The sequence below is a fragment of the Acomys russatus genome, chromosome 1, assembly GCF_903995435.1.
Source record: "Acomys russatus chromosome 1, mAcoRus1.1, whole genome shotgun sequence".
NCBI classification, from domain to species: Eukaryota; Metazoa; Chordata; class Mammalia; order Rodentia; family Muridae; genus Acomys; species Acomys russatus.
This window is the reverse complement of record NC_067137.1, coordinates 68,664,587-68,688,848: the sequence shown is the minus strand read 5'-3', so window position 1 is coordinate 68,688,848 and position 24,262 is coordinate 68,664,587. Positions and strand designations below refer to the sequence as shown.

Genomic DNA, 24,262 nt, shown 5'->3' with positions numbered 1-24,262 from the left:
AACAATTTCGGATTGATGTCTGGCATCATAGGACTTAACACTAATCAAATTGTAAAGTTTATTTTTAAAGCAAAGCTCTAGATTTAAATATTAATATTATTATACACCATTATTTAGATATTAATATATTCAACTGTTAATATCTATTTTTATGTCACCATAGCACAGATCACTTCTCTGAAATACACTCATTGTTTTCTGTGAGAATAGATGATCATATGGACAGATGCACATATACATGATATAGTCACATGCTCACAAACACACACACACATACATACATAATACATGATGCAGTCCATCGATGTTATTTTAGTGTATTCTTTCTCCTGTTTTCATGCTGTGAATTAAACTTCTCTTCCATGTCCTCTTCATACGCTTTGCCACCTTAAGGACCTGAAAGTGGCTTCTACAATGCTTGAAAAAAAAAATAATGCTTTGATTTGTCAATTAGAAAAGTTGGGTGGCTTTTAAAAGCTGCCCAGCCCAGAGTTATTTGCTCACAGTAGACATTCGATAAATATTTGTTGATTTGATTTATTCTAGGGTAAAGAACTGAGTAACAAACTCTTTTTGTCATCACTAATGCGCTATGGTTGAGTCTGTGTACAAATGTATTTATAAGTAAATATTAATGGTCATGGTCATTGAAGATGTTTTAGAGAGGAAAAAAATCTTGATCTGCAGTCTCCTAGGGATAGCAATGTTTGGGATCAAGCTTTTTAAATGCCCTGAGTAGTTATAAAAGATAAAAATCATCATGAAGCCTCACTAACATAAGCTCTGAGAAGCTACCGGTAAACAAAGGGTTTGCTTCAGAGTTCCTAACTCAATTACATTTTGAAGTGTTACATTTGAAGTTAAAAAATGAAATATTTTGATTACAAAATTTACTGAGAACACATAAATCATATAATGTTTTCTTTGGTATCTTTTCCAATGCCCTAGTCACAAAAATGTGTAAACATGGTTCCAGTGATAACTTGGAGGCCTTTAGCCCAGAAAATGAGAATTTTCTTCCAGCTTCATGTGTAACACTGAAGGAGTTACGCTGTCTACTCCTAACATTTAAAATAACATATTGGATTATTTCCTTTTCTGGATCACAAACAATAAAAATCATTTGTGAGTACTCAACATGTTAAAATTTGGCTCAAAAAGAATTTACAACAGCAAGGCTTACGATAAAATCTGTGAAAACATTAACCATGCGGACACAGGTTTGAGCCCTTAGCAGCAGACAGGAAGGCTCTGCCCTGACAAACTAGACAGTAGGGACGGAAGCCCCTTCCCAGCTTTGAAAATGTCTTCTAGTGGCACATAATCAAATCCTCCAATTCCTATTTTCTTATTTTCCACAAATGTGAAATTTGTAAAAGAAGACTATCTGTTTTACATATGCAGCTTCAAAGAGATGGGAGATACTACAATTGAAGAGAGAATTCTAGGTTAAAAATTATTACTCAAGAGAATTTTAGTTGTTTAATGCAAAATCTAAGAATCAATAGCACTTTCTAGTCTGATGAATTCCAAGTTGAGAATGAATGCAGTTAGGGTCTCAACCTTTTTGCTACTTTTAGACAAACGTGCTTCACCTGGCCACGTGCCAGCATGTGGATGCTCTTCATTAAGGTAATTTTAATTTTTCACACGGTAAACAATGCCAGCATTTCTGGCTTGCTCTTCCTTGATGAGTAAGGAAGCAATATTTTCTAGAAAATTACAGACATGACATTCCTGAAATGAATTACTCAGCAGGCAGTCAATCATAATCAAGACGGTTAGCTTTGCAAGGTACACATTAGAAACAGTTTCTGATCACACACTGTACTGAGGAGGGTATTCAGTTAGTCACAGCTAGGGCATATCTATGAGAAGAAAATACCTTTAAAGCAACATGTTAAGTTTTGGCTCAAAGAGAGGTTTTCAGTGTGGTGATGTCACAGCTATACAAAGTAATATTCTATGGTTCAATATCTCAGAAAGCGTTCGACACAACTGGCCTGCTTCTGAGGAACAGCACATTCCCTAAGCCCAAGGGCCTTCACCATTTTATATGACGGCAGCTTCTAGAGGCTAAGAAGAATGCATAAAATGAGTAACTAATCATTTTTAGAGTCATAACTCAGAGAGCAACATTCATGCACAATTTGTTTTTCTTCTCAAATATCTGTAAATGCTGCTCAGGGTTTGAATGTATACTATACAACGGGAAGCCTAAGAAAAGATGTGAAACTAACCCGCAGTCACAAAACTTCAGGTATTTTAGGCAATTTAAGTGACTGTGGAATTGAAAGCAGATGAAGCAACACTGGAAAGCAGTGGCAGAAACTTGAATTTCATTTACCAATTTGGACGCTCTTCGCTGTGGAAAGCAGTTTAGTCACTGCTCTTCTTGAGGGAGGAAGTAACAGGGCAGCTCAGTAGTGTGGAAACTTTGTAAGAACTCTAGAGTCAGCCAAAGGAAACCATGGCTTCACTTCATCAGAGTAGATTTTTCAAACTTCTGACTTTTGGGAGCACAGTTTAGTAACCACATAAGAAATCTTGACTTACTGCAAACCAATGAAACAATCCCCCCAGACACTAGCATCTTTAGCAGCAACAACAGTCAGTAACCTAATTGGTGTAGTCACATGACAAGCTTCAGGCAGGCCCTGCGTCTGACCTGGTGCCACCCAAGCTGATATGGTGAATCTAGTCTAACATAATTGTAGACAAAGATATTCACATTTAGTCTTTTAATGTTTTCTAAAGAGACACATCATACCAATGTTTCAAAAAACTAACGTACTTTGAAAACTTAGGTTTCGCTGTTGAAGAATGAATAAGCACGAAACATTTACCTGCGCAAAGAAATGAACAAGAGTGAAGCTCGGATCCCCAGGAACGTGGGAGACAGCACGGGAATACTGAGGCGAGGGAGAACGTAATAACTGTCCTAATGGAGAGCTGCAGGCAGCACCACCAGGCACACAGTGCGGAGACTGACTTGGCTGTGGTGAGGGGCGGGTGGGGGACTAGGGACTGCTTATTGTAGGAGGTGACATATACTTATATTGTTCTTGAAGGATGAATTAGATTTACACAAATGAAGGAAGGTTTGATTGAGTAGGGTATTAAAATGGTAAACGAATTAAGCAATACAAGTACAGCACAGGGCGTCACTGGAAAGGAGTATGTGCTTGAACACAGGCCCTGACTGTGTTAGTTCTCTTGCCATCCGCATGAAAGTACAGTGATGTAGCAGAGAAAGCCTTTAGAAGCCTAGACCGCTGGCTCATAAGAAAACCCAATATAATAGGCCAGGCAATTTCCTTCCAATTTAGACAATAATATTTGTTATACTTAAACTTTTAGCCTATAATATTTTTGTGCAGTTTCTATAACAGTTGGAATAAAGTGATTATTCTTGGAGCTTAAACTGAAAAGCAATTCTAACCTTAAAAGCTTTTCCTGACAGTCCTATTGGCAAACAAGATCGGGTACTCACATTCTGCTAGTCACCTCTTTCTTGAAAGCATATACTATTCTTTATGAGATGACCATGTTTATGATGCAAAACCCATCTTACTTTTGCAAAGTGACAAAACGGTGATGCAACAAGGCCCTAATTAATGACTAGTAATTAGCACACATTTAACTAAAGTACAATTCCTCAAAGCAGAAACACTGATGTGTTGGATGTCAATTTGCTATAAAAATGCATACTTGGACTTCTTAGCACTGTCTGTAGAACTAAGTTGTGAATTACTGTCCTTCCTTGTTCAGTCACTTAGATTTTAGACTCAAAATATGTTTGGAAGCAAACTGAAGCCCAGGGGCTTTAGCACAGCACTTGCTCTTAGGGATCCAATGTGCACATAGTCTACACGGGCCTCAGACATTCTTTGTGCCGTGGTCAAGGGGATTTCTAAGCAACTAAAACCACTGGTGGGGAAGAAAAGTGCCACACGAGACAGTACACATGCCTGCCCCACCTCTCAGTTCTCATCTTTCAAATATTACATAACTTTGGAGTCCCCATTTTAGCCAAGTCTCTAACTTTTAAAACAGGCAGACATTTTGAAGCTTCTTCTAGAGTAGATAAAATTTCGTAGTGAAACTCATGCCCCAAGGTTTTCTTTAAGAGGCATATCTTGGTTTATCTGTTTTTTATGTGAATTTTGAAGACATTTTATGGAGTGGCTGGACTGGGCAGGCAAGAACATTTAAATGCCATAAAGACAGATAAACTGTATAGTTTTAGTTGTAAAACCAGAACTGTTGATGGCTTCTCATTTCCAAGTCTTGCCTGACTAGAGCCAGTGTTAAACTTTGTTAGCTGGAGCTTAACAACACAATGGCTGGAGGAACGGAGTTACCACACAAGTGTTTAAATTCCATGCTGGATCCCTAGCTACAACGGAGAAGAAAGTTCAAACAACAAAAACAGAGTTGCAAGGTCTGAACTTGTGTGTCACGGATACCTCTTACTCATCACCAGGCAGCGCTTGTTCAGGGCAACCAGGCCCTCCCCAGCAACATAGCTAATTGAATAAGGATTTCGGAGCTTTTGGCTACAGATAAACCAAAGTGGCACATGGCTCATAACTCAAACATTGCATTTTAGGCAGCTGTTATTTTTCTTGCCAGGGCTAATTTGGACTATTCAATCCCTCTCTCTTCGTTAATGAAAAACTGTTTGTAGTTATCGGTCGAGCCAGAGCTACAGTCATTGTTCTTCAAAGGTGAATAATTATTGCTCATTTTACTCATGTATACAAGTAATATTAAATTCAGGGCATTAGCAACACAACTCTCTCTCTCTCTCTCTCTCTCTCTCTCTCTCTCTCTCTCTCTCTCCCATTTTGGAGCTGGATGATTGTTTCCCATTTGGTTTACTTAGTCCCTCCTACAGTAAACTAAAAATATTCGACAGAAAGTGATAATCATCTTTTCAAATCCATCACCAACACAGTCACAAAAGAATAGTTTAAAATCCTCAGTTGAAGAAGGAGAAGGAACAGGAAGAAAATGAGGAGGAGGAGGAGGAGGAAGAGGAGGAGGAGGAGGAGGAGCAGCAGCAGCAATAGTAGGAATTCTGAGTGGTTAAGTGAAGCCCAGAGGTTAATTATTGATGGCGTAAGGTGAAGTTTTGGTTATCATGGTATCAGGGCACAGGAGACAAAGCCTGGGACCAGCCCAAGGACAGACATCTAGAATTCAAGTTATGAATGGAGAGAAAAGAATCTTTACCCTAAAAATTTTATGCAATTTTAACACACATTTTATTGAAAATTTGCCCCTGTGTGGATTTTCAACAAAAAAATTAGTGTTACTTACGTGACCCAATAAATTTCAAATTAAGCTTTAGAAGTGATGCAAGGCTTATACATGTTTTCAAGGGTCTGCGCAGGACCCCGCTATGAACACAGCTCTTGAAACAATGTACAGAGAATATTTATAAGTCCAAGCTCACATGAAAGAGTCTCTCTAGATACAGCAGCCCACAGGAGAAGGAACAGCAACCCACAGCATAAACACTTGAGATATTCAAATGACAAAAAAAACATGCATCAAATGGATGCCTTAAAACATCCAAGAACAAAAAGGATAAAAACACAAGATAGATAAAAAAGGCTATGACAATTACCAAGAAGATCTGGGAACGAACAGACTGTAACCTCCAGAAATGAAAACTATAGCAACACGAAGTAGACTCGTTGGATTTCTGCTTCCAAGCAGGATAGTCTGTGGTAGACTCACACTCCAGCCATGGACAAGTTGTATTTATGAGAATAAATTGTATTTCCTTCCAAGTCTCAGAGAGGGCTGAGACAAAGACAACAGACGGGCTACGACTGGGGAAAGGAACAAGCAACTACATGGCAAACCAATGGCCTGTGGTCACTTTTCCTGGGTGGCAGTTCTGTGTACACTTGCATAATGACTGATACCTTCTGTAAGGGACAGTGAAGCCAGTAGGGTCTTTGGAATAGTCTAGACCTTAAGACCTACGCCCCTTTTAGAAACCCAGAAAAGCTGAATTTACCATAATCTCTACCTGGGAGATTTAATAACCTAAATGGGATTAACTAAAGGAGTGTCAATAAAGATATGGCTCTCATAACACAAAACCCTAGTGTACCATGCCACAGCAAACAGGAAAATGAAAACAAACAAACAAAAAAAAACAAAAAACAAAAACAAAAACAAACAAAAAAAAACCCCACACACAACACAACAAAACAGAATTTTATTCAAACTGCAGTCCAAACTCAATCCCCAGTTAGTTTAAACTATTTTTTTTCCTGGTGCCAGGAATTAAACGTAGGTCCTCACACTTGCTGGCAAAGGCTCTGCATCGAGCCATAGTTCCACCTCAATAGACAGGCATTTCAAAACAGTCAAAGTTGCTATGTATAAGGAAGCAGCATTGAGACTCTAGGAGCATGGAAAGATGTGGGAAGCCAGTAAAAAGGATCACATACATATCAATGGAGTCTGGCAGGAGAGAGTGAGACTGACTAAAGGTTTCTAAAATGGACACAAACAAGAATTTCTGGTAAGAAGCCGTGTCTGCAAATGTTGACTAACTAGTTAGCTCAGGGCGTGGAGAACTGACAATATTGTGGGCCCAGAATTGAACTGCTCTGTATCTCGGAGCATCTTTAGCCCTTCGATAGACATTTGGGTTCACTCCTGTGTCAGACCTAACATTTGGTGACTAACAAATAAGAATTCTTTGGAATGTTTGAACAGACCCCTAGTTCCCACCAAGCAACGGGCTATCAGATAGCATCCAAGGCACACAGAAGAGTTTCCCCCACTTTGCTACAACTCGCCTCCCTGTAGTTCCTGCCAATATATTTGGGAAGTGTTTTAATTTACGGCTTTCTTTGTTCCATTACTATAAAAAGTTTGCCATCACAAAATTTGGGGCAACTTTATCCTGTGTTCCCAGAACATGGCCACTTGTATTTGGCTCCACAATAAGCTGTCTCTTGTCGCTTCTCAGGTGAGAGCTGTGTTTTGTATGGACACAGATAAAAGGTAGCCAGCCAGAGGTTTAGCTAGGTGTCTCAATATCATACTAAGAAGATGACATCTCGGCACCAAAGAAAGTAAGGGAACACTATATTAAAAAGCCGTCAGGGAGATGAGGTTGCAAGAAAGGAACTGTAAGTCAGGTAGCTGCTAATCAGTGACAGTGGGGCTCCTCCCAGAAGTCACACATCCAGCGAGGAAGTAATAAGGTGTGGATTTATCCTAAACCTTAAAAAATCCACCAAGAAAGCCAAAACAATAGTGAAAATATACAAAACAATGGGTTTTTTTTGGTTTTGTTTTTTTTTTTTTTGACTGTGGACAATAGACAGCAACTCCTGACAGGAGGGGACCCAACATTAAACAAAGCGGAATCCTGTGGTAGCCCTGACTCTGGGGGAGTTTCCAGAGCAGAATGAGGGAAGGGGGAGCAGACAGGCAGAGAGCCAGAGTGAGCGAGCAAGCTCTGCAGAGGTGCAGGAACTTTCTGAGTCTGACATGAAAACAATTTAATTAATTTATTTATTCACTTTACATCCCAATTGTAGCTCCCTCTCTCCTCTCAGGCCCACTCACCCTCCCTCTTCTCCTATGCCTCCTCCCCTACCCCTCAGAAGAGGGGAGTCCCCCCACCAACCCACCCCAGCACATCAAGTCACATCAGGACTGAGTGCATCCTCTTCCTCAATGGCCTCTCAAGGGAGCCCTGCCAGGGAAAAGTGATCAAAATGCAGGCAAGAGTCCATGTCAGAGGCATCCCCCACTCCACTTCCTAAGGGACCCACATGAAGACAAGCTGCCTATTGGGTACATATGTGTAGGGGTCTAGGCCTACTCCATGAATTGCCCTTGGTTGGTGCTTCAGTCAAGGAGAAAAATTTTAAACCAGCCAAATGACACGAGCAGAGAACGAAAACAAGAACATGAGGATGTGGAGGCTGCATCTGAAATGCACTGGGAGGAAGAAGCTCGCCTCTTTACCTAAGATTCTGTTGCTAGCAGTTTGTGTCTTCACGGACAGCAGGCAGCAAGGGAAACATTTTTGGACATACAGAAGCTGAACGGACAGCACTGTAGCCAGTGACATGACAAAGTGTTAACAGGTGGGAGTGGATCTAAACAAAGAGCACCAGAAATAGTAAACAGGAGGGCCAACATGAAGCATTTCTGTTCTGAGTTTTTCAAGGCAAATCACCTGAAATTTAATTGGTTCCCACATAGCTACTACTCAGGTGGCCAAACACGGGGGACTAGATAATCCATGAGCATAGCAGAAAACCAAATACTATTGTTCTGCTAACGGAACGTAGTAAGAAAATGACTCCTAATGACATTATGCTATTCCTACAGATAAGAGCAAAAAATGGTCCAGGGAAAAATAATGTATATTGTCATTGTATACACATGAGAAGTTAATGCAGCAACAAGGTCTTGATGAGACAACCTTATTTTGTAAGGTAGTAATATCATAGTTTAGACATTACTACTTTATAGAATCTCTATCCAGACTCCTGTCCACCCAATCCTGGGATGTGTATGTGCCCTAAGCTTACCACACAGTGTAAATGACACAATTTCTTTATAGCTGTTTCATTATGAGTGAACAGTCCAGTACAATAGAAGCACTGTTCCCAGGTTTCTGCATCATTGTTGTTACTGTTTTTTCTGAGACAGGATATGAATATGTACAGTGAGATGTCTTTGAAGTGGAATTCTCCTGCCTTGGCTTCTTGCGTGCTGAGATTGTAGGCCTTTGCCATTATGCCCAGCAAATCCATTTAAAAATTAATATATTGCTTTAAGTTTTTGTACATGTATGTATTGCATGTTGTGAATATTCTCTGCACTCTCAGCCCTTCATTTCCCATTGTTTCCCTCAGACAGATTCTCGATTTTCATGTCATACCCACTCACATGATTTCATGTGTGTATATAAAGTCTAGGAACTACACATTCAATAATTTGTCCCTGAGCCTGTCTTAACTACAGCTCCAGGAGCAGCCAGTTTCCTTTGAATAACAGAACCAATTCTTTATGGCTGAAAATTCTACTGTGTATATATGCCCCATTTCTCTTATCTATTCCTTATCCAGTATTGGTTTAATAGCTCAACCATTGTGAACAGTGCTTCAACAAACACTGATGTGCAACTGTCTGTGATGTGTTGACTTGAGGTCCTTGGGCAAATGACCAGAAGTAGTAAATCTGGGTCATATGTTAGATATATTTGGAGACATCCCCATTCTGACTTCCACAGTGGCTGGCACAGTTTACATTTGCACTAGCAGTGTACACACCCTCACCAGCATTTGCTTTCTTGATTCCTTCTCCCCCATCTCTTCCTTTTGTTTGTGTGCGTGCACTGGCATGTGTACTCACGCCTAGAGGTATGTGTGAAGGCCAGAGACTAACATGAAACTGTCTGACTCACTCACTTGTCTCCTTTGAGCATATTTTTATGGAGTCAAGGCCTCTCACTGAAGCTATAGACCATTGCCTTGGCGAGACTGGAGTAGACAGTGTGTGGCGAAGTATCTTCCTGTGCCCTGCCATTCTAGCTGTGTTCTAGGACGGACCTCTGAACTCAGGTAGGTCCTCATGCGTTCAAGTGAACATTTTACCTATTGACCCATCTACCCATTATTTTTCCCTCTAATGACTGCCATTTTGAGTGGGCTGATATGGAATCTCAACAAAGCTTTAATTTCGATTTTTCTGATGGCCAGTGAATATGAACATTTTATTCATGTTTATTGACTGCTTGTATTTCATCTTTGATGCAAAAAAAAAAAAAAAAAAAAAAAACCTCACTGGAGAGAAGACAGCCTCCCCTCTATCTACGTGCTAGGATTAAAAAAAAAAAATCTGGTTTAGCTTGTACAGGTCTTGAGTATGCTATCATAACCACTGGAATTTCATATGTGCAACTGTCATGCTGGGTCTGGATGGTACTGTTTCCTTGTAAGCCATCCACTACCTCTGGCTCTTACAAATCTTTCTGCTCTCTCCTCTGAAACAATCCTGAGCCTTGGGAGGAGGGGTGTGATACACATGTCTCATTTAAGCACAGCATATTGCAGTCTCTTATTCTCTGCACCTTGACCAGTTATGGATCCTTGTGTTAACTGCCAAGTATTGTAAAAAAAAAAAAAAAAAAAAAGCTTCTCTAGAGATGGTTGAGAGATGCAATAATCTACGGTTATAATAAGTCATTAGGAGTCATTTTAATGCTGTGCCATTAACAGAGTAGTTGTAGTAGGCTCTGCCCTAGGGACTATGTCCTGGATAGCCACAGGTTCTCGGTACAGACGATGGTTGGTTATTCCCATGACAATCATGACATTATTACACAGTGGGCATACACTACCAGGCTGTCTGGTTTTATACTTCTCAGAGTTCACATCTGGATAAGGCCGATGATCACTCTCCTTTTCTGGTAGTTTGCATATCACCTTCTAGCACCGCAAAAGCCTGTCAGTAGAGATGAAACTTCCAGGTCAGTAGCAGCTTGAGTTCTTCGTGTTCTATGACTCAAGTATGTGGTATCTTCAGCAATAAAATCTTTTAAAATTATTTAGTAAATTCACTTTACATCCAAATCATAGCTATCTCCCTCTTCTCCTCCCAGTCTCACCCTCCCTCTCTTTTCCTCCTACTCCTCCCACCACTCAGAAAAGCGGAGCCCCTCAACACCAACCTGCCCCAGCCCATCAAGTCACATCAGGACTGAGCTCAGCAATAGAATCTTACTACTAAGTTCTTAAGGGTAATGAAGAGCATTTCCAATATTCCATAATGGTTAAGGGGTGGTGTCTATGGGATTTCACTGGCCAACAACTTGAAATGAGGTGAGACTGGGCATCTTATTCATTAGCCTGTGATATACAGTAAGGAAATTATTATATATATATATATATATATATATATATATATATATATATATATATATATGGAGTTATCATACAACAGAAATATATATGCTTCTACATAGATTTCCATATGATCTTTGTGAGTTTTAGTGTTATCCCTCCCTGTATCACCTGCTTTACCCTATCCTCCCACTATTACCCGAGTTTAACCCCTCCTGTTCCATTATTGCTCTTTAAGACGTCACAGCTGCTATTTCTATCCTCCCTTGAAAAACACCGCTTAATGGCCGCATATTAACTTACTAACCTCGTGAGTATTCCAGATGAAATGTATCTGAAGGTTCAAAGCTGGCATCTACAAATGAGAGGCTCCACGTGATAATTGTTGTCCTGGGTCTGGGTTACCTCACTCAGAACTGCTGTTACCAAATTTCATTATTTTAGTTTCCTTTTCAGTGGAATAATGTTCTATGTGAAATTACCACATTTTCATGGTCTATTCATCAGCTGATGGACATCTAGGGTATTTTCATTTCTTAGCTATTGAGAACACAGCATCAGTGACCACAGGTGGGAAGCTGTCTCTGTAGTAGAATACACCGTCCACTGTGTATATCTCACAAGAAACTGAGAGTTCATAAAAGATGAAACACATTGTAAAACATTCAACATAATTATCCATCAAAAATACAAATTAAAAACTTAATTGATATTTCAACTTACTCTAGTTAGAATGGCAAAAGCACCTTAACCACTTAAACAAAACCCAACCAAACAACAAAAGAAAAACAACAACAAAAAAAAAAAACCCCACCAATCAACCAACCAACCAAACAAACAAATTCAAGCTAAACCAACCAAACCAAACCAAGCAAAAAACACCCAAAACAAAACTAAAAACAAAACCAAATAGAAAACAAATGATGACAAATGCTGGCATGGATTTTGAGCAATGGGAACATTTGTTTACTGCTGGTGGGAGTGCAAGCTAGTGCAGCCAGAATGGAAATGAGTATGGAGGTTCCTCAAAAAGTTAGAAATAGATCTACAACATGACATTAGGCTCTTTTCTTCCTATCCCAATATTGTTCCATTAAATATTTTAAGAATATTTTATTATTGTAACTTATCTATAGTTTGTAGCAGACACAGTGACAGGAAATTTTCGAGAAACATAAGGATGCATATATATTGAGCACAGATTTTGCCACACAAAGAACCAAACAAGCGCACTTGACAAGTGCAACAAAAGAGCAAAACTGTGGCCCATAGAAGAGATGCTGGGGGTAGATGCCTGCCCTGGAATCTGAGGTACCATGTAGCCCAGCTCATGCTGCAGCTCCAGAGACTCAGTGGGGAGGAACGTCAGTTCAGAATCAAACAGTTCTGAGAGGCTTGTAGGGTACCTAATATGTTTGCTCATATCAACTTTTATCTTCATTAAGGAAATAATAAAGAGTTTGATAGCAACGTGATCTTCCTCACTGCAATATATTTCACAATACACAACCAGTACAATGTCTTCAGGATTGTACAGTTGTTAATCTGGTGGAGATTAATGTGTAGGAACTGTATTAAAACACATAGAATTGGAGATAGGATGTTTTATGTGAATAAAAAGTAAACAAACATTTTAGATACTTGAGTTGGTGCATTAAAATATACCCTTGTTAATAACTGGATGGTTAGACTGGTGGCTTCTAAAGTACCAGCATGTTCTGAAAACACATTAGAAAACAACAAAGTCAAGACAACGCATAATAAGGCTTCTAAAAAGGATTCTCATTAGTATAAATCATCTTAATGATTTTTAAAAATGCACATTTATCATTGTCAAATTTTATTTATGAAGACCTTCACTAAAAACAACTTCAACCTTTATACATTTAAACTCATACTAAAGAACACAGTGAAAGAGAAAAGCTTTTCAGCAAGGGCATTTCAGTAAAAGGATTACAAGAAGTGTGGTAACTTGAGACGCTAGTTTGGAACGTATGCTACTAGTTCAAATGTGCAAGCTCCAACTTAACAAATGTTTAAAATATTTGAGTTTTAGAACAGTGCCAAAATAAATCACATCGTTTCTAGAGATGACATATTTAGCTAAGCATGGACAATATAAATCTTTCAACCATTTCATGTATTTGTTTAAAAGCCCCAGAAACCACATGCACTTCCAATAAAACATGCACAAAATGCTGAACTGGCTGGAGCCTCACAACTGACTTACAAATCAAGTCTGAAGAGGCAAATGTGCTTTTGTGTGTATTTGTGGTTATGTAAGCAAGAAAGAAATACAGAAGTTAGCTTGCTGTAAATGAGTTACCAAAAACACACTAATATATGTGAAAAATCTCTGTATACACAAACTAAATATGCAAGATGACCGAACATCTGTCATGGTTATTTCATCATGTAATGCCTTATGCATAATCACTGTTTGAAGGTAGAAACTTCAATAAGTTATCACAACCTCTAAAAAATATGCAAATTTATTTCTATGTAACCCTTTTCATATTGAAGCTATAAATCTTTTTCAACATTTTTTTTTTTTGGTGAAATAAACAAATTCAATTAGTATCTTACCAATGAGATTTTTCAGTTTATTTGCATCAGGAAATACACTAAATAGAAGCTTAATATATTTATTTCAAAAATCATTTTTAATTACTTTAAGTACCTTCAAACACAATGGCCTATTTATCAAAATCAAAGTTATCACATTAATCATTAATTTGTTGTAGTGCTTATATTTTGCTTGTCACCCATCACTTTGCTGTAACTGGTTTAATCAAATATGTGCTATAGGAAGCAGAATGCATTGGAAATATACTCTACCACTTTGTAACTCTGCAGTGTTGGGTTTTAGCATCAGGCCAAACTAAAATAGTTCAGAACACCTTTGGCCTATGTTTAATTGAAGGCTGAGGCAAAGCACATGCTGCTGCACAGTACACAGGGGTGACAATAATGTCAAGGATTTATGTGTTTAGTCCATGTCAAACTACACAGAAAGAGATGTACATACTCTTTAGATTACTAGAGAATTCATGCATATGTGCAGAGAGTAAATGGGACAAGAGTAGCAGAAATTACAGATGTTAAAATCTTATCTTTCAAGACATTGCTTCTAAATGCTGCCTATTTTATTTATTTATGGTTGTGTGTGTGTGCCTTCTGGAGTTCTATGGGTCTTGTGTGCATACAGGTGCCTATGGGGGTCAGAGGGTGTTGGATTCCCTGGACCAGAGTTATATGAAGTTATGAAGCACCCGACTTGGGTGCTAGGAACCAAACTCGCCGTTTCTGTAAGAGCAGTGAATGACTTGACCAGTAAGACATCTCCGAAGTAGCAGGTATTAAGATCTTTGCTATGCTACAGTGGATGGCCCCACACCAATAATTATGTGGACAGCACAAACTGAGGTTGCTAGGTTATTAAATTAAAAAAGAAAAAGATCCAAAGTTGGTGCAGGTGGGGATGTGGGGGAGGATCTGGAAGGAGCTAAGGGGAGGACTTAGGGGTAAATATGATTAAAATACATTGTTGGAAATACTCAAGGAATCAATAAAATATTTGAAAAATTGAAAAGAAAAATATTGGGTATACATGAGACCTATAGTTTAGTGGAGAGTAGTTATAAGACCTCAGTCTTCTGGGAGGTTCCAAAAGGTTCTGCATTTATTTTCTCACCAGAAGAAATGTAATTAACAATGGCTATTAACCAATAAAGTCAATTCTGAAATTTGTGTCACAATTACCATGCAGCTATTGGTAGAGTCAAATAAAAAAGATGTGAAATGATGATTTTGCTGATCAAGTGTTACAGCCAACAGTATTCTTTTCTTTAAATGACTTGCTTATTTTTTAAGAAGCGAGCTCTCCTGCTATTCTAGGAGCGCACTTGGCAATGTGTAAGACGAACTCAAGGCAGCACTGTGCAGAGTGGAACTCTTCAGCAGTCGCACTGTTTTTTAATAAGTGGCAGAGCGATTTTCAGTGATTCTGGTTATTCGTTCATATAAAGAGTGTTGGTGGGCATTTTAAAGTGTAAGAAATCAAGGCAAAAGCTGCCTGGGACATTTTTCAATGCTGTGAGGCACCTGCATTGAAATGTGGTGGACGTTAGACTTGTTTTATGAGTTTCATTTTACAATATCTTACTCTGTACAGCTGTACAGGAACCGGTTGCTCCAAGTGAGGTTTTAGAAGTTGTAAAATGTTGTTATTTGCACTCTGCGCTCTAAGACTTCAGAGTAAATAACGTAAGGAAACTTTTTGTCTCTTCAGACTAAATTGAAAATTCAACTTTACTTGTGACTATGTTGAGAGTATCCAGGGATGGATATTATCTTTACTTACTCATAGCCCCTGGGTGACTTAAAAGATGTCATGTCTTCGCCCAGGGAGCTGTCGCAAAGCCTAAGAGTAAGCACCTAAAACACTAGCTTCCATGTGGAAGTAGTGGTCTGTCTACCAAGGCTGTGACGCTCTATGTGACTGTGAGACAAGCGCGAATGTCTAGTTTTAATGCTCGCTAACCTTTACCTTCTGATTCTCATAGTTTAAAATCACTAAGAACATGCAACATGAGTAAATTTCAAATTTGAGTGCAGTGAGATAGAATTATCAGTTAATTTCATTTTACTGATTTAGTAACAAGTAAATAAGGTTTTATTAGTGTTATGATTCGTATTTCATCTATGATAAAGGACCTTGAAATATTCTATAGAGTCAAAAAGAAATAAAATGGATACTTCCAATAGGATATGAAGGAGTGGTATAGTTTATCATTCTTGTTATATTTATCCTGAAAGTAGGAAATGATGATAAATAATTTAGCTTAATCTTATAGATGAATTAGGAACTTTGAAAAGTTTCTGCCTATAAAATTTTCATTAACTCATTCATTATTTTTTTTGTTCAATTCATCCTGATCCAAGTATGGCCTTTCAGCTATCCAACCTGTAAAACTGACACTATATTCCACAAATATTCATAACATAAGATGATGAGAAGTGGCTGCCATGCTTTTATTATTTTATATCTTAAATAAATTCAAAAGTGGAACATTTGAACCAAATTGCAAGAATGATTTTTCTAAGTTCTTATATTGGAAATTATTTTTGTTTATTATGTATTAGATTCTCTTCCACCACAGCAAAAATCATAATCTAAAAAATAATAAGAATGCTAACAGGTTTGATGTCTTCTTGCCTTTAGGATAGAGACATGCTGACTGACTCATGCTAATTTTCAAGCCAAAAGTGTCACAGACTATGAGCAGAAACTTGACTAATTCTACAGCTTAAGTGATGCCTAGATAATTACCTGGACTCAACATTAGAAATTACAAATAATATTTATGCATAACATCAATAACCTTTTTTATTAAAACAGTGTATATTATTTATAGCAAAATAAAAATCATGCCTTGGTGACTGCCATCTTAATGCACTATTAAAGCAAATTATACATTTAATTCTTGACATCTATACTTCTTCTTCAATATTAAAAATAAAAACTGAATACATACATTGAATGTAGTCTACATTCTCTCATGTCTGAGTTTCTCCCATCAGTTAAGAAATATACTCTATACTGAAAACGCATTTATTTGAAGTTTTGACCTAACACAGTGGATTAAGGCTTGGACAATATTTACTCTGCTGCACTTTGATTCAGAAAGGGCCATATGCGAGGGTACAATCCTGACTGACTTCACACGATTATATAGTATTCCTGGTAAAAGATTTACATTAAAGTCACAAATATAAAATTACTACAAAATAAGCTGCAACGTTATAGTTGGTAAAAGCCTGTAGTTAATATATTTGGCTAAATAACTGAAGTCAGCAGCAAAGTGGTTAAACATTTGTGATCTGATTTTATCTCAGCTTGGAATGTGGTTGGAGCGTCCCACTTCTAACAACTGTTTGCTAAGTTAAGGCTTTTAGTGTTTACACAGTGTTGAATGAGGCAGCCTGGTCACCAGATGTGACTGCTTCCCCCAGACTGGGCGTTTTTCAGTCAGATCACTGTCCTCATAGTCCCTGTTCCAACCTTCTTCCTCAGGACATCCACCAGCCTTTCCAACCTAAGAAGGGACAGGGAAAGAGGAAAAAGAAGTGCAGTCATTATTGGGAATATTCTGGCTACAAAGAACAGTATGTGCTTGTGACCAAGTGATACTGGTAGTCATGCTAAGAAACAAAGCATTACTGTAAGTGAGAGACACACAGAGTGATAAAAATTTGGGGTTAAAACACAGCACATCACACATTTTAATTCCTATCGTTGATTATGTTAGTTAGATGCTACACAAAATATATAGAGCACTCATTTGAATATATTTATCTACTTGTATAAGAGTTGTGAATGAATTGTCTACGATGTAAAGACAAAGATGGCATATCAAGGCAGGAGCAGCTTCAAGGAGATTTTTCTAAGAGAAACATATCTTTTAATATAGACATAATAACAATCTTAGATGTATTCTTGAACACACCAAATCTGTTTCTTTTTTTCAGTCAGCTGATTATAATAAAGACATGAAAAAATTTAATGTTTTAGTAGCATAAAACACATACATGAAATGACACTGATAAAAACCAGACTTCCAGTGCTATATTTAAAAGTTTCTATTCTGAGTACTACAGGCTGGGATTTACCTACACACATGCATTTTGATTGGAGAAAAGTAATTTTTTTAGTTGATTAAAAAACCTGCTAATTAAACTGACAACCACCCCGAGTTCAGAAGTCCATTCTGCAGTGCTCTCTGCCTACTGTATGGAGAAAAAGCACAGCGTGTGGGCAGCTAGACTTGCTTAACAAAAAACAATGGAGACAGACAGTAGTTCAGTTTCTTTTATTTATTTATTTTTTACTAGAAGCACAAAAATACAACCAAATCTCTCTCTTGATGTCATATATAGAAAAATTTTCTTTATAAATGAAAACCAACGGTCCTGTGGTCCTTCCACAAAGTCCAGTGAGCAACAGTCTTTTCTGCTCCAATCTGCCTCATTTATATGGTCTTCTGCAAATAAACAAAGTGCAGAGCAAGACACTAAAGACTGTTTGAGAGTGCAGTAGGGGATAGACAAGTCATTGGCATACAGCTTTGGAGACAAGAGCATACGTATTGGATCACTGCATAGAGCAAGGGTCTTGCAATCAGCAGTCAGTGCAAAGGCACTCAGAGCCCCAGGAGATTAGCTTTGAGAGATGGAGCAATGGCCTCGACGAAATACAATTTTTTGTTGTACTCAAGTCAGGGTTTCTCTGTGTAGCCTTGCTTTGTAGACCAGGCTTGCCTCAAACGAACTCACAGAGATCTGCCTGCCTCTGCCTACCTAGTTCTGGGATTAAAGGTGTGTGCCACCACATCTGGCATAAATCTTAACAAAGTTTATTATTGTTTTTCAGTGGTATAAATTACATGTGGGTAATGTAGAGTCACTAAAAACAGTCTCAGGGAACAAATACCTGAATTAGAAAATTCATGAAAGAACCATTTGACAATCGTGAGTTTTATAAATGTTACATTCATAGTGGTTTGGCCATTTGTATTCGTCCAGCTTGAAGTTAAATGTCTTTCCTGTTTTGTTGGGTCTAAATTTATGAATGAAATTCAATATCTATCCTATATTAACTCTAATAACTTAACTTCTTTACCTTGATGTAAAAAGATCTTATTCCCCAACCAACTAAACTTGATTGTAAAACTATACTCTCTGGCCTTCAATGCCCCTCAGAGACTTGAGAAGGGATGAACTTAAATCCCTGAGTGAACCAGCAATGCGAGTTAGCAACTTCCAAAATGAACAAAATGACTTAGACGGTTTACTGCCTGAACAGTCACCCAACACTCTATAACGCTGGAGCCTCATCTTCGGCCTTTTGGCCTGATATCTCTGCCAGACTTATTCTCAGGGCAGGAACTATTGAGGATTTGCTTACCCTGTCTTGGCAGAGTGTGGCCATCAACTCTGCCTGCATCTAAGCTTGCCCATTTTTTGGGCAAAATTCTGTTCGTGGCAGGAATGAGGACATTTTGCCCAGTGGCTGGTTTGCCACATTTGAAGCCATCTCCATAAGGAGGCTCTTCGATGCTCATCATCTTCTTTGCTGTCGGCTGGGTATGTAGTTTGTTTTATACATGAGTAATAAAATAAATGTACTTAATTAAAAAAAGAAAAAAAAAGAAATTTAAGCCAATTTCAGAAACACAAATAGCCTATTTTTATTATTTGAGCTTCCTGGATTTTATATGTGATAATAAAGTAGAAATAAAATTGTCTTAGGTACCAAACGGACAAATTGGAGGGGAAGGGACAAATGGAAAATGCAAAGGCATGAGGAGGGTACACATAAATGTACAATTCATACTTGTATGGAACATTTTAACTAAAACTTTAAAATTGAAAATAAGATATATGGACATACATGATACAGTACAAATAAAAGTTTGAGTTATACTGAATAAAAATTAATTCTGAGAAAAAAATAAAATTCATGGAAAAACTCATTGCTTTCACAGTTAGTCTGTATTAGTTGGGAATTGCTAAATAGTGAAGCAGACTTACCTGATGAACTCCCAAGATTATGATTGATGGGACTACATAAATCCTTCAAGGGAAAGTTTTATTAGCTTGAATTGTGGAAGAGATAGATGCTAAGAGTTTATTGTTAAAATCTAGTTAAAACTTACATTAGCTTCTTTTTGGACCGTGTTAGGATCAAATCCAGGGTCTTGTGAATGCTAGGCATGTGCTATACCACTGAACTACAACCTGAGCGAGGCCTGCAATCAACTTGTAACAAATGATTCCCAGGAGAAACCTTAGCAAACCATTAATATTTAAATCCATTATTAGCATGACTATTATTTTTTAGTTAATGAAACATGTCCCTGCCCCATAACATTCATAGTACTAACTAGGAAGAAAACAGTTCCTCATAAAAATAAAAGTAAGCTCTACTAGGTAATGTTCTTATTATTACTATAGAACCAGAGTCAGAAGGGTACCAAACTGCTCACACAAATCTACACTGTACTCTCTGGTTTCTCCTTTATAGACAAACTTGTTTTACCCTTCTTTCCGCTTTGTACACGAGGGCATCTTGCTAAGGTAAGAGGTTAGGAGGAAATACTTGAGTATCACATTTTGCAATGCCTCTACCATATTTCAACAATTAGGACATCAACCACATTCTCAGCTTATCCAGGTTGACTGATTTGTGAAAATTTGATCTCAGAAATGAGAAAAATGTCAATTAAAACTTCGTTTTGTAAGAACACACCGACTTCTGAAACACAATAAAGCACTTATTTGTTCCTGTAAGGAATGGAATACACCTGCCAATCAGAGGCTGTGCCAACAGGAAGGCAGGCATGTATGCTGAACATCTTACAGGATTTGCCTGTAGGCTAGTCCTATTTTTAAAAACTCACACAGCTCACTAGAACACACTCTGTTTTATATTAATCAATAGTATACCCATGAGAGCCCATGGGCTGAGGAAAGAGCTGTGTGAGGACTACGAGTTTTCGGACTTGAAAATGAAGTAAGCGAAGGACTGACAAGAAAAATCTCCTATGGGCTGTGAGGCAAATGGTGGCAAAAGCAAGCCTTCTTCCCTTGTCTTCAGCTTAGAGGTGTGTCCTTTAATGTTTGTGTTACCAGAACTCCATAAATTTCAGATCACATGGTAGTGGACCATCTGTGTTTGTAGGATAATTACAGCCCTCCTCCAATTCCAAGCTGGAAAAGAATTTGCTTGTACATTTAACTGTTTTATCAAGAATTCTTTGCAAAGAAGTAAGTTCATGCTAATTCACTTAGGAAATAATAAATGGTTAAATCTATTATTTGTTTTAATGGAATATCTATACAACTTGAAAACTAAATTTATAACTATTTTGGTAGAAATCCTGTTTTTCCAATTAAGAATTTAATCTTTTCTTTGTTGTTATATAATTACATATGCACTATAATGAAATTAACTTTTCTATAAAATATAATCTATAAGTTATTGACCATTTTTGTATGTTTTGCTCACATGTTTTACTATGAATGAATCCTGTGATATATTCTGCATGTAAGTAATAGTAAATGAGTAATGTCTTGTGCCAAGAAGTCTTGAGAAGTCATTTATTCACACATTCATATTCATTATAACTCTGTAGAGAAGATATTATAATCAAATAACAGAAACAAAGGCTACCGTGGGGAGTTTGATCAGTGCCATGCAGCTAGTGGGTGTTAGAACTGGCATATAGTGGTGGCCTAACTACCAACGTCCTTCATCTTTCGCTTGACAAGAGTATCAAGACCCTTCTGCTTTCGGTCTCAATTGTTATGGAACATAATTACTGTTACTAACTGGATAATTTATTATAATGGCAGAGAGCAGACAGAACAGATTCCTAAAAGTTAACTGGCTTGTATCCAAGTAAACAGCTGGCTTATAGGAGCCACTTTCCCTCTCTTCAGTACTAGGGATTGCGTCAGGGCCCTGTGAAACAAGATAAATGCTCTACAACTGGAATATATCCCCAGATCTTTTTACTTTTTATTTTAAAATGGGGTCTGACTAGTTGTTCAGGTTAGCCTTGAACTCATTCTGTAAGACCAGATACAGTAAGAATTCTCATACTCTCCTATGAATCAATATGGAAATTGTGTTCTAAAGTGCAACCTAAGGCAAGCCTGGTGGCACCAACCTCTGATCCCAGCAGCTCATGAGACTATGAGAAGAGAGTCACGTACAGCTTCTGACATTCCTAGGAAACAAAATTTCACAAGAAACTCCCTGAGCCTCTAGTTCTCACTAAATTTATTTTGCCGCTAAAACTAGCTTTCTTACATTAGATTTTTAAATGATAATCTAATTTATCACTTTTGCTCTATGTGTGTATGTGTGTATATGCCTACATGTGTGGAGGCTAGAGGTGACACTGAGTGTCTTCGACCTCCATTTTTCCCACCTTGGATTTTGATACTGGGTCCCCCAATGAACCTGGAGCTCATTGATGAATCTACGATCTAAAGACTGGCTAGAGATTACTTAGCCTACAGGTGAGCTGGCTCCTTATCCTGATGAATAGCAGTGAGTTCTACAATCTGAATGTCACTGAACTTTAAAACTAAAAATGGTTAACCTTGTAGATTTTGTTATGTTGTATTACGATAAAAACATCAGGGTTGGAGAGATGGCGAAGTGGCTAAGAACACTTGCTGTTGTGTGGACCCAGGTTCAGCTCTCAACACCCCCATTCCGTGGCTCATAACCAGCCATACTTGCAGTTCCTGAGGAATTGATGCCCTCTTCTGGCCTCTGTGGGCATGTACATGCAAGTGGTGCACATACAGACAAGCTGGCACATACATATACAATAAATAAAAATACATTTAAACAACCATATACTTGAAGGCCTGAGTTAGGTCTGAATTTACAGCAATGCAAATGGGAAGGTGGGGAAGTATTGGAAAGACATGTAGAATATAGGCTCAAAAGTACTTAGTGACGTTTGTGGGGGTAAAAAGGTAAAGCAGGAGATGCAAGAAGGCTGCCTCCCTTGGGTCTGGTATTGTTGGCTAGGTAAATAGTAAAACTCCAAGGCAATGCAGAGGAAAGTAGATTTCTCCTAGGAGCTCTGCCTATAAGGATTAGTTTTGTTTGACACTTATAAATCTTAGGTTTTGGTGAGACATGTATGTGGGGTGTTAAATAAATGCTTGGATTCAAAAAGTTGTGATAATCGCTGATTTCTGTTTAGTCAACAAATATTTTCTGAGCAATTAGGAGCAAGGTGAGAATGATCACCTTATCAGCAATCATTAGCCAATGTTATAAGGAAAGATTAAGTACAGCCATTAAGTAGCATCTAGTTTGGTATGGAAGTGGTGGGCAGATTTGCAAAGGTTACTATGTGATGCTTTAATTAGTCTTTAAAAAGAAATAAAATAATCACCTCAAAAAAGGAGGGAGTGGAAAGCAGGGAAGGAGGGTGTGTTTGTCGGGGTTACTATTGCTTTGTGATAAAAAACTATGACCAAAAGCAACTTGGGGAGGAAAGGGTTTATTTAGTGTCAGTTTTGGAAATCAGGTCAGGAACTCAAACAGGGCAGTAACCTGGAGGCAGGAGCTTGTTGAGAGAAGATCTTGTGAGTTGTTTGGATGCAACATCTGTCAATAAAAAATGTGATGGCCTATAGCGCTGGCAGGAAACAGGAGGTGGGACAACCAGAAAACAGAAAGGATTTGTACCTGACCACAGGTAACCAGCCACATGGCAAAATGTAGGTTAGTAAAGTGGGTTATTTTAAGTTACGAGCTAGTCAGAGAAGTCTAGCTATATGGTTTAGGAATGTGTAAATAATATTTTGAGTCTCATGAGTCATTATTTCGGTAGCTTAGGGATGGGAGGAAAAAAAAAAAACCACCTTCTACAGGAGCTGATGCAGGGGCCATGGAGGGGTGGTGCTTATTGGCTTCCTCAGGCTGCTTTCTTGTTGAATCTAGGAGTGGCACCACCCACAGTGGTCTGAGCCCTCCTGTATCAATTACTAATTAAGAAAATGCCTTATAGCCAGATCTTATAAAAGCCTTTTCTCAATTGAGTTTCCCTCCTTTCAGATAACTCTAGCTTGTGTCATGTTGACATATACCAGCAAGTTCTGATAGGCATTCTAAACAGAAGAAATAATATATAAATGCAATAATATATTATTTATATAATACCAGGCAGAGAAAATAATATTTGAAGTAAATAATATATTATTTATATAAATCATATATGAAGAGGTGGGAAAAACTTGATGTGTAATAAGTACTACCAGAGCTATGGTTTCTCAGGATAATGGGCTAAGGGCTGGAAGACAGAAGAGCATGAGACTGTCCAGGCAGGGCATAGGTAGGTTCTATTCTAGTTTGCAACCAAACCCACAGGAAGGCATGACAAAGTCTAGAGCAGAGATTCTTAACCTGTGAGTCACCACCCTTTTGGTGTTGAATATCAGATATACATGAGTCCTAACAACAGCAAAATTGCAGTTATGGGGTAGCTACAAAATAATGTTATGGTTGGGGTCACCATGGCATGAGGCACTATATTAAAGGGTCACAGCATTAGGAAGGGTGCGAACCATTGGATTAGAGGACAAAATAATAAAAGGAGAACAAGGGTGGGAAGGAGATAAAATCAAGATGAAGCCAGCATATAAAATAAATATTTGAAAAGAATCTGAGAAAGAAGTCAGAGAAGTAAAACTTGATTTGGTGTCACAAAATAAAGTGCAAGGGCTTCAAGAAGCGATAAATAGGGGGGAGGTGATTACTTTTAAAGCAAGTT

At 38.1% G+C, this 24,262-nt stretch overlaps 1 protein-coding gene across 2 annotated transcripts in view; it reads right to left on the bottom strand.

Annotated features, from left to right (window-relative positions):
- Positions 1 to 15,763: 15,763 nt before the first annotated feature.
- Mipol1 (mirror-image polydactyly 1) overlaps positions 15,764 to 24,262 on the bottom strand; it is a 264,233-nt gene continuing 255,734 nt past the window's right edge. Inside the window, exon 12 of one of the 2 annotated variants that reach the window (XM_051146455.1) lies at positions 15,764 to 16,996. In XM_051146455.1, coding sequence (XP_051002412.1) covers positions 16,930 to 16,996 — 67 coding nt within the window. In that variant the 3' untranslated portion in view covers positions 15,764 to 16,929. The remainder of the gene's footprint in view (positions 16,997 to 24,262) is intronic. The other variant, XM_051146465.1, reaches the window with a different exon arrangement.